The 14,082-nt window shown below is 41.4% G+C and overlaps 1 protein-coding gene across 3 annotated transcripts in view; it reads left to right on the top strand.

Annotated features, from left to right (window-relative positions):
- Positions 1–14,082, top strand: part of LOC144601950 (receptor-type tyrosine-protein phosphatase gamma-like) — a 494,425-nt gene that overhangs the window by 225,850 nt on the left and 254,493 nt on the right. For all 3 annotated transcript variants that reach the window (XM_078414576.1, XM_078414575.1, XM_078414577.1), the window contains exon 4: positions 11,731–11,879. In XM_078414576.1, the coding sequence (XP_078270702.1) occupies positions 11,731–11,879 (149 nt within the window). The remainder of the gene's footprint in view (positions 1–11,730; positions 11,880–14,082) is intronic.

The following is a 14,082-nucleotide window of genomic DNA, read 5'->3' as shown; positions in this document are numbered from 1 at the left end:
TGTTATGCACCAGTCCCTTCTCATTGGGTAATGAATTGGAAAGGTGCGATTCAAATAATAATTTAAGCGAAGGATCCCGTCCATCCTTTGAGAAGAGTATTTAGACGATTGGAGACCAGAAGTACTTTTCTTGACACCATGACCGGAATAAGAAGTGGAGTTGCTGCCTCACAGCATCAGAGACCTGGACGATCTTGCCTACAGGTGCTGTCTGTAAGGAGTTAGCACGTTCTCCCCGTGACCACGTGGGTTTTCCCTGGGTGCTCCAGTTTCCTCCTACACTCCAAAGGCGTATAGATTTGCAGGATAATTGGCTTTTGTAAATTGTGTGCAGGATAGGGCTAGTGTATGGGAATTGCTGGTCAGTGCGTAATTGGTGGGCCGAGGGGCCTGTTTCTGCGCTGTGTCTCTAAATTAAACTAAACAACTGAAATGAGATAGCTGCTGAAGAAATTATGCTTCTGCTTCAGCAGCTGTTTTTCTGGTAATCATTTTATTTGTTACGAGTTAAATGGTAACTGGAGCCTTACATAAACTGAACAAACCATTATGTTCTTTGAGAAGTTTGAAATATTACAGTAGTGATACTTTCCACACCTTGGAATGAAAATCAATTTCCTCATTAGAATTACGATAGGGAATCAGTCAGGTATGTAGGTTAATTGACTGGGTAAAATGTAAAAATTGTCCCTAGTTTGTGTAGGATAGTGTTAATGTGCAGGGATCGCTGGGCGGCGCGGACTTGGTGGGCCAAAAAGGCCTGTTTCCGCGCTGTATCTGAAATATGAAAAAATAATAAAATGTGATATGTAAGAAGTTTTTTAAATTCCTTATTTGTTTTTACCTTATTTACTTTTTGGTATATCCTCTTGTGCCCATTTTGTTGAGATTGGCAAGCAGTTCCATGAGAATAAACTGTTTGAATATGTAAAGCAATAATGTGAAAAAGCCTGAAATATTTGGAGCTGTTGTCTGTGCAATTTCATCTGGTGCAAATCTATTACAGGGTGGAAACACTGACCTTTGAAATACAGACAGTGTTTAAATCAAAAGAGTGAAGGACTGTTGCTGTAATTGACATAGAATGAGAACATTAACTTGTATTGGAAAATGAGTCAGAAAATGTTATTACGGAAATAGGCTTTGAAATACCAAAACTTGATCGGACTTCTAATTTATCTGTGCTTTCTTTAAAGGAAATATGTTAACGACCCATTTATTTTGTTATTTTATTATCCCTGTCAAAGCGAACAAGGCTCTTTGAGTGTTCTATGAAACATATATTGTGAAGAGGTGGCATTGGCTTGCAAGTGCAGTGGCAGCATTAACCCCGAAACTAACACAAACATCTTGATAGGTTTGACAAGAATTATTTGTGGTGGGCTGAGGTTCAAACCTCCAATACTTCCCAGGTAAATCTTGGTGATGTGATTATTCTTCAGTTCAGAATCAACTACAGAGAAAAAAAATTAAAGTCCTGGCTTTGGTCACATATTTATGTTTGGCTTAATGCTGTGAATTCTGGATTAAAAAAAGAGTACCCACAGCATCAGGAGATGCATTGACAGGCAACCTATTATTTGAAGTATTCAACATTGCAAGTGTGTATGTGGGATTTTTTATTTATGTGTGTGTGTTATATATATATATACAAATATAAATAAACATACAAATATATAAGGTGGTGTGACTAAAGGGCCTGTCCCATTTAGGCGATTTTAAGGCGACTGCCGGCGACTAGGCTGTCGCCGACAGTTTGCCGGGGTGTCGCGGGCATGATCGTGAGGAGTCTTCCAAAGATCGTAGTGGATCTCGGCGCGTCGCCGGGAAATCAAACGGTTTGAAATCTCGGCGACAGCTGGCTTGTCGCCAGGCATCGTAGCTTATTGCAGTCGCTGTTGCATGCTGTCCCCTGGTTTGATAGGTTCTCTTAAGATGCATTTAGAAGCACATAATATTAAAATAAGTGAAGTCATTTCAAAAAACCATAAAATGCTTGTGTTTAACCAATTTATTTACCGTCAGATCATTTGACAGGTAGATTGGAGGCGACAGTTTGACGGTCAGGTAAACGTGGAAATTTTCGCGACGTTTTTGGCCTCAGCCATTACATTTAAAGTGGGCTCCAAACCCAGATATTCAACCCAGAAACCAGATATGCATCTCCCTTACATTTTCAAAGAATGCCCACACACTTTTCACAAAATCCACTGAACCACTTAAAAAAAAAATTTTTTTAATACAGCTATTAGTAACTGGAAGTAAATCCGGTTTATTCCTTGTTACAGTGAAGTTTGTTTTTTAAGTAACCCATACTAGGTGTTATAGTTCAAAACTCTCAAGTACTTACCGTCAGTGATTTCAGCGAAAATTAGGACGCCGGAGAAGCATTGACAGCATGGGAATTTTTGTGATGTTTTTGGCCTCAGCCATTACATTTAAAGTGAGCTCCAAACCCAGATATGCAACCCGGAAACCAGATATACATCTCCCTTACATTTTCAAAGAATGCCCACACACTTTTCACAAAAATCCACTGAAGCACTTTTTAAATTTTTTTTTTTTAATACAGCTATTAGTAAACTGGAAGTAAATCCAGTTTATTCCTTGTTACAGTGAAGCTTGGTTTTTAAGTAACCCATACAAGATGTTATAGTTCAAAACTCTCAAGTACTTACCGACTTGTCAGTGATTTCAGCGAAAGCCAGGACGCCAGAGAAGTATTGACAGCGTGGGAATTTTTGCGATGTTTCAGAAGACGCTGTAATCTCGACCTGACTCGGCATTGTCGTGGTCATTGTCGTCGGGTAAAAGAAAAGTTCAGCAATCTGTTACGACTTTGACAGTCGCTGGCAGTCGCCAAAAAGATCGCCTAAGTGGGACAGGCCCTTTAGGTGGGGGAATTACTCCAGAATTTTGTGTGTGTGTGTGCGTGTGTATATGTATACTTCAGGGGAGAGTCTTCAAATAAGTGAGTTGTGCCCATAACTCAGCAAACTTTGCACTTCTTTTCCACTGACACAAGTCGCCACTGAAATTTTGCTGCAGGGCTTTTTCCCAAAGCGTCTGCCAGATTTTGAAATCAGCACATTCACAAGAAGCAATTGCTGCTTGGTGATATTTTCTACTCATGTCTAATAATAGCTTGCAGAGCGAGACTGAGGTTGCTGGGCACTGAATACTGCCATAAAATGTACAAATGTGCATAATTGTGCACAAAGCCATTCCTCACAAAAGGGAGAATGAAATATATTAATCTCGTTGAGATTGTATGGTAATTATGTTTCAAATGTATGCTGGTTTAAATCGCTTATAGCTTTAAATCATTTAAAAAGATGGAAACTACCGAGTGCCAATTCATTCTTGAGAAGTCAGCAGCACTGCATTATAGAGTATTTTGTATTCTGGGAACCAAATTCACATGACAGCAACCGCTGCATATGCAAAGTAACTGAAAAAAACACTGCCGCCCACCTTCGTGTTGTTTTGCTTTCTCATTATTATAAATTAGACGAACGTGAGATTTTCCAAGGACAAAAATATGCATGAGTTAGTGTCAATGTTCATATTGAGAATGAAATGTTAAAAAAGCCCCAGGGAATCGCTGAAAGAGTTCCTTAGGGAATGTGGCTTTGACCCAACCATCTCAAGTTGCTTCACCAGTGACTTTCCCAACATCATAAAACAAGTAATGGGACTGTTTGCTGATCATTCCAGAAGATTCAATTCTTTATACATAAAATAAAGCAGCCCAGGTGTACGAAAAGGCCCAGATCACATTCATTGGAGGGCTGATAATAAGCAAATATCTTTAATGCCTCAAATCCACCTCCAAACAGAGAAGGTCTAACTGCCTAGCCTTAATGTTTAATAGCAACTACAATAATGTTCATCATCATTAGCACACTTTGCATCATTGACTAGAAACACAACTGAACCAACCACACACATATGATAGCTGCAAGAATAGGTGGGGTTTGTGGAGATTGACAGAAATTGGCTAGATAAGTGCATTTCCAACAACTCTCAAGAAGCTCCACATCATCCTGGACAGAGTAGCCCACTTCATTGGCACATTGAGTTGGAAATATATTGCCAGTCTTCGACTTTACTGAATCTAGATCCTGAAACACCCTTCACAACAGCACTGTTGGAGTGGCTCACCACCACTTTCACAGGGGCAGTTCAAAATGGGTAATAGTTGCCGGCTTTGCTATTGATGCCTACATCCAAAGAAAAATATTAAAAATCTGTCTTCCAAAGTTTTGTTAGTTGTATTGCATTTATCGATATCTAATTAGCCATTGTAAAATAAGAATTATAGGAACTTTCAACATTTATGCTGCTTTGGAATTATCCATTTAATGATTGATCTAGATTAGAAAAATGACAGCAAATGGTCTAATTAATTATTGATTTTAGATTTTAAAATGAATGATTTAAAAACAAATCTTCTCATTTATGAATGGGATGAATGAACCCCCTTGCAGAACAAAATATATATTCTATTCACAATTTTATACCATGCCACCACTGGTCCTTATGCTCCATTATATTTTTGGATAAACAGATTTTTATTGGAATTGATGCCTTTGGTAGTTTCATGCAATTATTTAACATCTTCATACTTTGAATCTTATCGTTGTTTTATCATTGATCAGACAAAAAAATCACAATCGCTTTAGATCGCTTTTTGGCATCTGTTAAAGAGAATTGATGTACATGCAAAAATATCAGTCCATCATTCTGTAAGCTTTGCCAATTCATTATGAATAGCCTTTCACAAGCTGGGTATGATATTGATTTTTTTTCATATGCCTAATGCATTATTTCTATTTATGGTTACTTAGAATGTGATCTATTAAAAAAGATTAATGAATTTTTGGTGACATTGTTCATTATAGGTCAAATTATTTGTTGTATTTAGGTTGTCTTATAACAGACAATGTAATTGTTCTGTTGGTGAGGCAAATTTGTTTTCCTTCAGGCTAGGCTAAGGGGTCTAATTGCTGTTCACTGACCACCGAATTGAGATCTGAGTTTAATTGGATAACACATCACAGTCTTGGCTTCCTTCCCTTTATTTAAAATAATGTATTATTAGTAAGATCACTTAGAGATTACAATTGTTTTATTTTCTGAATCAAATAGTACTTTTGTTTCATTATGCTATTTTTATTGAAGAGTAACACAAAATAAGTTATAGTAATGCTCGATGTGCAGTGGGCTGAAAGTGCACTTTTAATGTGCTATTTTTAATGGTCTCCGAGTTCAACATAAAGGCTTGACAACAAGTTGTCGCTGTGGGGCATCTTTTTCAAGTTGATGCACCTAAACTTCCTAATGAATGCCCTTCAGCTCTCTTTGTAGGTTTAGGCCTTTGACGTTAATTCCCCTGAGGCCTTTACAGCAAAGTAGTAGACCAGGTGATCTCACCCTCCAGAGAGCTAGCACCATTGGTGGCCCAATCTCCTTTTCATGGTACATCCGCAGCAGTGGTGAAACTTCCTGTACGGTATGCATTCTGTCACTATCCAAGCAGGTTCAAGAGTGAGATTGAATCTCACTGTGTATGAAAATAACAAATCGAAGGTATCACAAAATGCTGGAGTAACTCAGCAGGTCAGGCAGCATCTCTGGAGAGAAGGAATGGGTGACGTTTCGGGTCGAGACCCTTCTTCAGACTGATGTCGGGGGGGGGGGGGGGCGGGACAAAGAAAGGATGTAGGTGGAGACAGGAAGATAGTGGGAGAATCTCACTGTATAATCAGGAATGCTCGCTGCTGCTTTTCCATCTCAGCACCTGAAGTGAATGAAAGGGACAAAGATGAGCCTTTGGGTAAATAGCAGAGTGCTGAATGGTAGCTGACAGAAGTGCCCGATGTCTGCCTTGTAGGTTGTTCAAGGTGAATTAGGATTATGTGTGTTGAGTAAAAGAGGGGTGGGGGAGGGAGAGAATGAGGTATTCAGATCACGTGGCAATGTTGGCAAAATAGCTAGACGTTGAGTACTACATGTGAAGTGCATGGAAGTTTTAATACAGAGTTGGCTGTGAGGGATGGAGAAGAAGAACTGGTGTTCATTGCTTGTAAAGGGAAAGCAAAAGGTGGTGAAGCTGGAGATGAGCAGTGAGAGAATACGAATTCTTATTTTGGTACACAGTACTCTTTGACTATTAAAAGGAAAATGGCACTCCATTCCCCTTTCTCTAACCTTCTAAATAAAAGTTCATGTCTATTTTGAGCAGCTGGTGAAGAAAGCGCAGTGTGTTATAGTTCTTCCCATGATGAACATTCATTGGATATGCACCTGTGTAGACTTCTGCTTGAGAGAGAATCACAAGAAAGCTGCCACACCTATTGAGTTGTGCTGCAGGGCTAGTTATAACCCACAGTGCACAAAGGGGAAATTGGAAAAAGTAAACTGATTCAGAGCTTTGGGAGATGAAATTATTTTCTTTCCTGTGCATTAAAGTTTAATTTAACTGCCAATCTAGCCATCGTTGCTGCAAGTATGAGGATGCTACCATGATATTTGATCATTTTCTGGAGAATACAATATTGTTTACTGTCCTTTAGATGAGAGTAGCAGTCCTAGATATGTATATTGGTATCGGATTCTCCATGAGACATGATCTGTTTTGATTGATGTGATTTGGAACAAACTTCCAATGTAACTGTTGGGCATGTTTCCTTCCGTGAGAATTGCTTCCACCAGCACAGCATCCGTTAGTACCTCTTTCTGCCGTTGTGTAATTGCAGGTCCCAGAAGGAGAGTAGAGTGGAGCCCCAAGGCAATTTGAGATCTGTCATCTTTCCAAAACTTTTTATATACATGTGCCATTTCAGAGAGCTCTATTAGTACCAGTGAAGGAAGATGTCACCAAAAACTAATTGCTATCTTCACTAAATCATTATTAAACAGATAAAAATGTACTTTTATTTGCAATAGGTCTTTAATACTTACTAAGAAAAAAAAGGGTATTTTTTCCCTTAAAGTCCCCCTTCTCTTATACCTGCCATTAATTTACCAACATTTACCATGCAGCCAACAATTGCAGTGAACTTTGGTATAGGTTAGCTTACACTGATCTGGCTTGAGTGGCCTGCTTTACCTTACAATGGGATTAATCCTTAAAATAACTGGTTTCAATTTGTTGGTTGTTTATTGTTTGCAACTGAAATCACGTTACCAACAAGTTCAGTCAGCTTTTGAGGACTATGAATTATTAGGATTTGATTACAGTGTAAAAACTCTTCAGTAATAGACACAAAATCCATAGCTGGAGTTTCAAATTAAGTACAGTGACCAGAAATTATTTGCAGGCCATTTTTTGGTGGGAAAGTTTAGGTGTGGCCCACACTCTCCAAACTGGCACCGAAGTTTTGGCCTAGGACATTTTAATACCTGACCCGAATATAAATACCACGTGACATTTTCTCAGCCAGCCAACTTTGAAGCCATTCTGTGCTCACATATGGTGAGATCAAATACCACGACATCTTGCATGGGTTCTGCAAGGGGAGGAAGCTGGAATGATAGCCAGTCAGCCAACCAAAGTTATTGCGAAAAGTGCTTGAACCCTTGATTGAAACACTGAGAAAAATATAATATAATCAGGCAAATCAGTCAATGTGGTTTTATGAAAAGTGAATCAAGTTTAACAATTTATCATTTCCTCAAGAGTATAATTGGGTACTGAAGGACCAGTGGATGTTGTGCATTTCCAAAAGTATTTGTTAAGGTGCCATCTGAAATATGATTGCTCAAGTTGAGGAAGTATAAGAAAATAACTGCAGATGCTGGTACAAATCGAAGGTATTTATTCACAAAATGCTGGAGTAACTCAGCAGGTCAGGCAGCATCTCAGGAGAGAAGGAATGGGTGACGTTTCGGTTCGAGACCCTTGTTCAGACTGATGTCAGGGGGGCGGGACAAAGGAAGGATATAGGTGGAGACAGGAAGATAGAGGGAGATCTGGGAAAGGGGAGGGGAAGAGAGGGACAGAGGAACTATCTAAAGTTGGAGAAGTCGATGTTCATACCACTGGGCTGCAAGCTACCCAGGCGAAATATGAGGTGCTGTTCCTCCAAGTTCCGGTGGGCCTCACTGGCACTGGAGGAAGCCCATGACAGAAAGGTCAGACTGGGAATGGGAGGAGGAGTTGAAGTGCTCGGCCACCGGGAGATCAGATTGGCCAACGCAGACCGAGCGCAGGTGTTGAGCGAAGCGATCGCTGAGCCTGCGTTTGGTATCGCTGATGTAAATAAGTTGACATCTGGAGCAGCGGATGCAATAGATGAGGTTGGAGGAGGTGCAGGTGAACCTCTGTCACACCTGGAAAGACTGTTTGGGTCCTTGGATGGAGTTGAGGGGGGAGGTAAAGGGACAGGTGTTGCATCTCGTGCGGTTGCAGGGGAAAGTGCCCGGGGATGGGGTGGTTTGGGTAGGAAGGGACGAGTGGACCAGGGAGTTACGGAGAGAACGGTCTTTGCAGAAAGCAGAAAGGGGAGGGGATGGGGAGATATGGCCAGTGGTGGGGTCCCTTGTAGGTGACGGGAATGTTGGCGGATGATTTGTTGGATACGCTGGCTGGTGGGGTGGAAGGTGAGAACGAGGGGGATTCTGTCCTTGTTACGAGTTGGGGGAGGGGGAGCAAGAGCGAAGCTGCTGGATGTAGAAGAGGCCCAAGTGAGAGCCTCATCTATAATGGAAGAGGGGAAGCCCCGTTTCCTGAAGAATGAGGACATCTCTGACGCCCTAGTGTGAAACACCTCATCCCGGGCGCAGATGCGGCATAGACGGAGGAATTGGGAGTAGGGGATATACTTTTTGCAGGGGACCGGGTGGGAAGAAGTATAGTCCAGATAGCTGTGCGAGTCAGTGGGTTTATAGTAGATGTCAGTCACTAGTCTGTCTCCTGTGATGGAGATGGTGAGGTCCAGAAACGGGAGGGAGATGTCGGAGATAGTCCAGGTATATTTAAGGGCAGGATGGAAATTGGAAGTGAAATGTATGAAGTCAGTGAGTTCTGCATGGGTACAAGAGGTAGCACCAATGCAGTCGTCGATGTAGCGGAGGTAGAGTTCGGGGATGGGGCCGGTGTACGCCCGGAACAGGGATTGTTCGACATACCCGACAAAGAGGCAGGCATAGCTAGGGCCCATGCGAGTGCCCATAGCTACGCCTCTGGTTTGGAGGAAGTGGGAGGAGTCAAAGGAGAAGTTGTTAAGGGTAAGAACCAGCTCTGCGAGGTGGAGGAGAGTGTTGATAGATGGGGATTGGTTGGTTCTGCGGTCGAGGAAGAAACGGAGGGCTTCGAGACCATCCTTGTGGGGGATGGAAGTGTAGAGTGACTGGACATCCATGGTAAAGATGAGGGAGTGGGGGCCTGGGAACTGGAAGTTATCAAGGAGATGGAGAGCGTGTGAGGTGTCTTGGACGTAGGTGGGGAGGGATTTAACCAGGGGGGATAGGATGGAGTCGAGGTAGGTGGAAATAGGTTCGGTGGGACATGAGCAGGCAAAGACAATGGGTCTGCCGGGACTGTTCTGTTTATGGATTTTAGGTAGGAGGTAGAATCGGGCCCTGCGGGGCTGGGGAATTATAAGTTTGGAGGCATTGGAGGGTAGATCGCCGGAAATGGTGAGGTCCGTAATGGTGCTGATGATAAAGGTCTGGTGTTTATCGGTGGGGTCATGGTCCAAGGATAGGTAGGAAGAGGTGTCTGTGAGTTGTCGTCTGGCCTCGGTCCGGTAGAGGTCAGCACGCCAGACTACCACAGCACCTCCCTTGTCAGCGGGTTTGATGATTAAGTCCGGGTTGTTGTGGAGTGAGTGGCGGGCTGCACGTTCAGGAGGGGAGAGGTTAGAGTTAGTCAGGGGAGTGGAGAATTTGAGGCGGTTAATGTCACGACGGCAGTTGGAGATCAAGTTGAGGAGTTCATTAGGGTTAAGGATAATATGTTAGCATAGATAAAGGATTAGTAAACAGAGAGGAAGTAATACGGATTGTCTTGTATCTGGCCACCTGCCTCAATGTGTTGTTTGCAGAACCTCTCTGACCATACTACCTTGTACCAGATACCAGGTCTGTCTGAACAGTGACCTTTTGTTCTTGAGACATAAGCAAATGCTGATGCTGAAATCTTGAGCAAAAAGCAAACTGCTGGAGGAAGTCAGTGGGTCAAGCAGCATCGATGGAGTAAATGGAGAAATGGCATTTCAGCTCAGGAACCTTCTAAAGACTGATGGGGGTGGGGGGTGGGGGAGGAGGGCGTCTTAAGCCTTCTTTAGACTGATGGAGTGGAGGTGGGTACGTGAAAGCTAGAGGAGAGAGGTAGAGGTGGGGGTAGAGGTGGGACAAAGCCTGGCAAGGATATTCAGAATCTGGAGCGCATTACTGAATGAGTGGTGGAGGTAAAAACTCTTGCAATATCAGGTAAGTATCGAGACGAGCAATGAATCTTCAAGGCAGGGAAGGCTTGAGAGTAAGTGGTGGTAAATGTACGTAGTATCGATAAATGGTTGGAATTGACACGGTGGTCTGAAAAGCCTGTTGGTGTGTTGTGGACTTTATGATGAAGCATGAAAATGATGACACCATTTGGAAATGAAAAGAAAGGCATTGGTGGTTCAAGTATAAATATGTTTTGCAGGTAGTCAGGGAAGGGTGTAACAAGGATGGTGAATCAATCACATCCTATGTGTGGTGGATGGAAGTGTTTTTCATAGTTAATAATATTCTTGGGGTGTAAGATGGTGCTGAGAATGTGCAGGCATGGAGCACTGTTGAGAGGGAATGAAAGAAAGCAATTTCGCTCACTGAAGTCAGCTCAAGGCATATCACACATCAACTTACTAGCTCGGCTAAAAGCTAAAGATATCTTGTTTGCAGAGGTAATTGAGAAGTTGGAAGAGTACTTCAATTCACAGGCATTGGAGATAGTGTTCAGCTATAAACTCAGCAATCAGGAATTGGAGAAACTGAGTGATTATATCATTGTGCTGAAAAACCTATCAAGGTTCTACAACTTTGGAGACCATAGATTACACTGAAAGATGAGTTTCTGTGTGTTTTAGACTTGAAATAATCCAATCAGCTCTTAAAGCACTTCATATTTGACCTTGCATGTGAGATTGTGAATCTATGGAAATGGCAACCAGCAATACCATGGAAGTCTCGGCTTTGTCAACCGCACACATAATAGTAACCCTTTTAAAGCTTTCAACCCTCACCTTCAACTAGCTTTAAACTTCTTTCCTGGTAAAAGGACTGTGACCATCCATCTTATCTACCACTCATGCTTTTATATACCTCCAAAAATTTCCCCTTCAGCCTTTTACACTACAGAGTAAAATATCCCCAGCCTCTCCTCATAATTCAAGCCCTCCAGTCCCAGTAACATCCTCCTGAATCTTTCTGCAACCATCCAGCCTAATGACATCCTTCCCTTAGCTGGGTGATCAGAAATGGAGAAAGGTTCCAACCCGAATCGTCACCAAACATTCAACCACAGATGCTGCCTGACGCACTGACTTACTCCAGCCTTTTGTGTTTTGATGAGTTATCGTAATTGATGTAAACATGGAAATATATGCTTGAAAACAGCTGATAACACATGCAAGACCATCAGAAGTGTGCAGAAAATGGGGGTGTGTATGTGTGTTGAATTGTTAATAAATATGCCAATGTGTGTTAACCGCATGTTATCACCATGTTGCCTTTCAGTTGCCGTGATGCTGATGGCTGATTATTTTGTCAGCGGAGCTGGCCTTCCAGGCAAACTTAAAGCAGAAAAGCTGGAATTTCACTGGGGTCAGAATCGGCATTTCCCAGGTTCAGAGCACAGTCTAGATGGAAGAAGATATCCTATTGAGGTGAGAAAAATCAGAACTAAAATGAAATGCAATTTCACCTGATCGTAAAGGTGTGCCTTTTATGGCAATGAAATGAGTTTGTTTACTTGTGGATCCATTTCCTTCCTTCGACGATTGTTTACTTGTGGATTCATTGGAACTTGATTTGCATCAGAAGTTTGGTATTTTGTGGTATTTAACTGGAGTTATAAAAGCTTTTTGAGATGTTGCTTGTATCATGTCTCAATTATGATCTTTTCTTTTGAGAATAGCCATTGATGAGGAAGAAATGCAAACCCGGATTTCAAAAACAATTCATTAGCCTGCTCACAGTACCTGAAATTAAAGCATGGCTTGTGCGTTACAGATATACTTGAGTCATATTTTGGTTTGAAATTAATGAAGGAAATATTTTAAGTTTCAGAATCTTTTTTGAAAAGTTGCATTGTGAATCTTGGAAATTTGTATGAATTGTGTGAGCCACATTCGTGTTATGAAATAGAAAACACTTTCCAATTTTGCTTCTTGACTTCAAGATTGAGTACAACCAAATTTAATTCTGAACCAGTGTGCACTTTAGAAGATCACCTTGGAATAACATAAAACTGCACTGCACAAGAACAGACACACAATGTCCGTACCAAGCAAGATGTCAGGTTAAACTAATCTCTTCTGCCTGCACATGATTCATATACCTCCATTCCCTGCATATGCATATGCCTATCTAAAAGCCTCTTAGATGCCACTATCATATATCTGCCTCCATCACCACTCCTGATGGCACATTACAGACACCCACCACTCTGCAAAAAAAAACTTGCACGTCTACTTTAAATTTTGCTCCTCTCACCTGAAAACTATGCCCTATAATCTTTGACATTTCCACCCTGGGGAAAAAGGTTCTGGCTGTCCCCATTGGTACCAGCCATCTCTACAGCTTGTTTTAATGTGATTGACAATTACAATTATTTTCTATATTGTGTAAGAAGATTACATCCAATTGGGAACAGAGTTTGACAAGTTGAACTCATTTCATGTTTGAGCTTCACCACAACTTTGTCCCGACCTGAAATAAAGATACATCAATTCATTATGCCATTTGTTTCCCAATGACCTACTTTGTGCAGATTTATAGGTGTAATGATACAATAGTTGGACTTCCTAAGTTGTAACGTTTGTAATTTCACCACTGAGCCAACTTTTCACTTGTCATGTGTAGGAAGGAACGGCAGATGCTGGTTTAAACCGAAGATAGACATATAAAGCTGGAGTAACTCAGCAGGACAGGCAGCATCTCTGGAGAAATGGAATAGTGACGTTTCGGGTCAAGACCCTTCTTCACCTATTGCTTTTCCCCAGAGATGCTGTCTGACCTGCTGAGTTATTCCGGCTTTTTGTTTGAGTTGCCATACTGAGAAGCATATGACATAACTCACTGGTTCCTGTTCTGCTTAATATCTGCCTGCCTACGAGTACAGAATACAGTTGTGCCTACCTGCTGGTTTATGGAGAATGTATTTTTGTTCTTCAGCTTTTATGAAGACAGTTATATTTTCCTTCATTCCTTTTCAATCGGGTTTCCTGCAATGTTATGCCGTTTTCCAAGAGGACAGGCAAGCAATCTCCTGTGAGTCCAACTATTTAGCTGTGTAACCAGGCAGTAACAGACGATGAGGCTGCTCCACAGTGACCATTCACTTAATCTTTCTCTCCCAGCCAATGTGGAAATGGAAAAACAAAAACCCAGTGGGTATTTTCGTTTGTGACACGTGCTGTTCAAATGTACTAACCTCTTCTGAAACAGCATATTAGTGTTGCAATTGAGGTTAGACATCATTTGTATTTGGTTTTCCATTTTATACCCACAATGGTATATGATGCCTGACTGCATGGACTGTGACCATTTATCTTGTTCCAGTTTAGTGAGGTCTGTAATAATTACCATGCAAAATATCATTGCAATAGGCATTTCCAACATTTATTTTATTTCTTTACAAGTTATTCAGTGGATATATGTCCATATATCTATCCACCTCAACCACCAAACTATTCGCTTTAATCTTTGTTCCTAAAGAGCTAAATTCCAATTAGCTGTTGAGATATTATCATTTAATTATGCAGGTGGGATCACATGAACAAAACCATAAAATGTCACCTTGACAGGCATGTGAGTTTTCCGTGTTTCCACGGATTTCAACGTTTTAAAAATCAATTTTCCGCGCTT

The sequence above is a fragment of the Rhinoraja longicauda genome, chromosome 17 (assembly GCF_053455715.1).
Source record: "Rhinoraja longicauda isolate Sanriku21f chromosome 17, sRhiLon1.1, whole genome shotgun sequence".
Taxonomy (NCBI): Eukaryota; Metazoa; Chordata; class Chondrichthyes; order Rajiformes; family Arhynchobatidae; genus Rhinoraja; species Rhinoraja longicauda.
The sequence above is the reverse complement of the archived record's forward strand: the minus strand, read 5'-3'. Positions and strand labels throughout refer to the sequence as shown.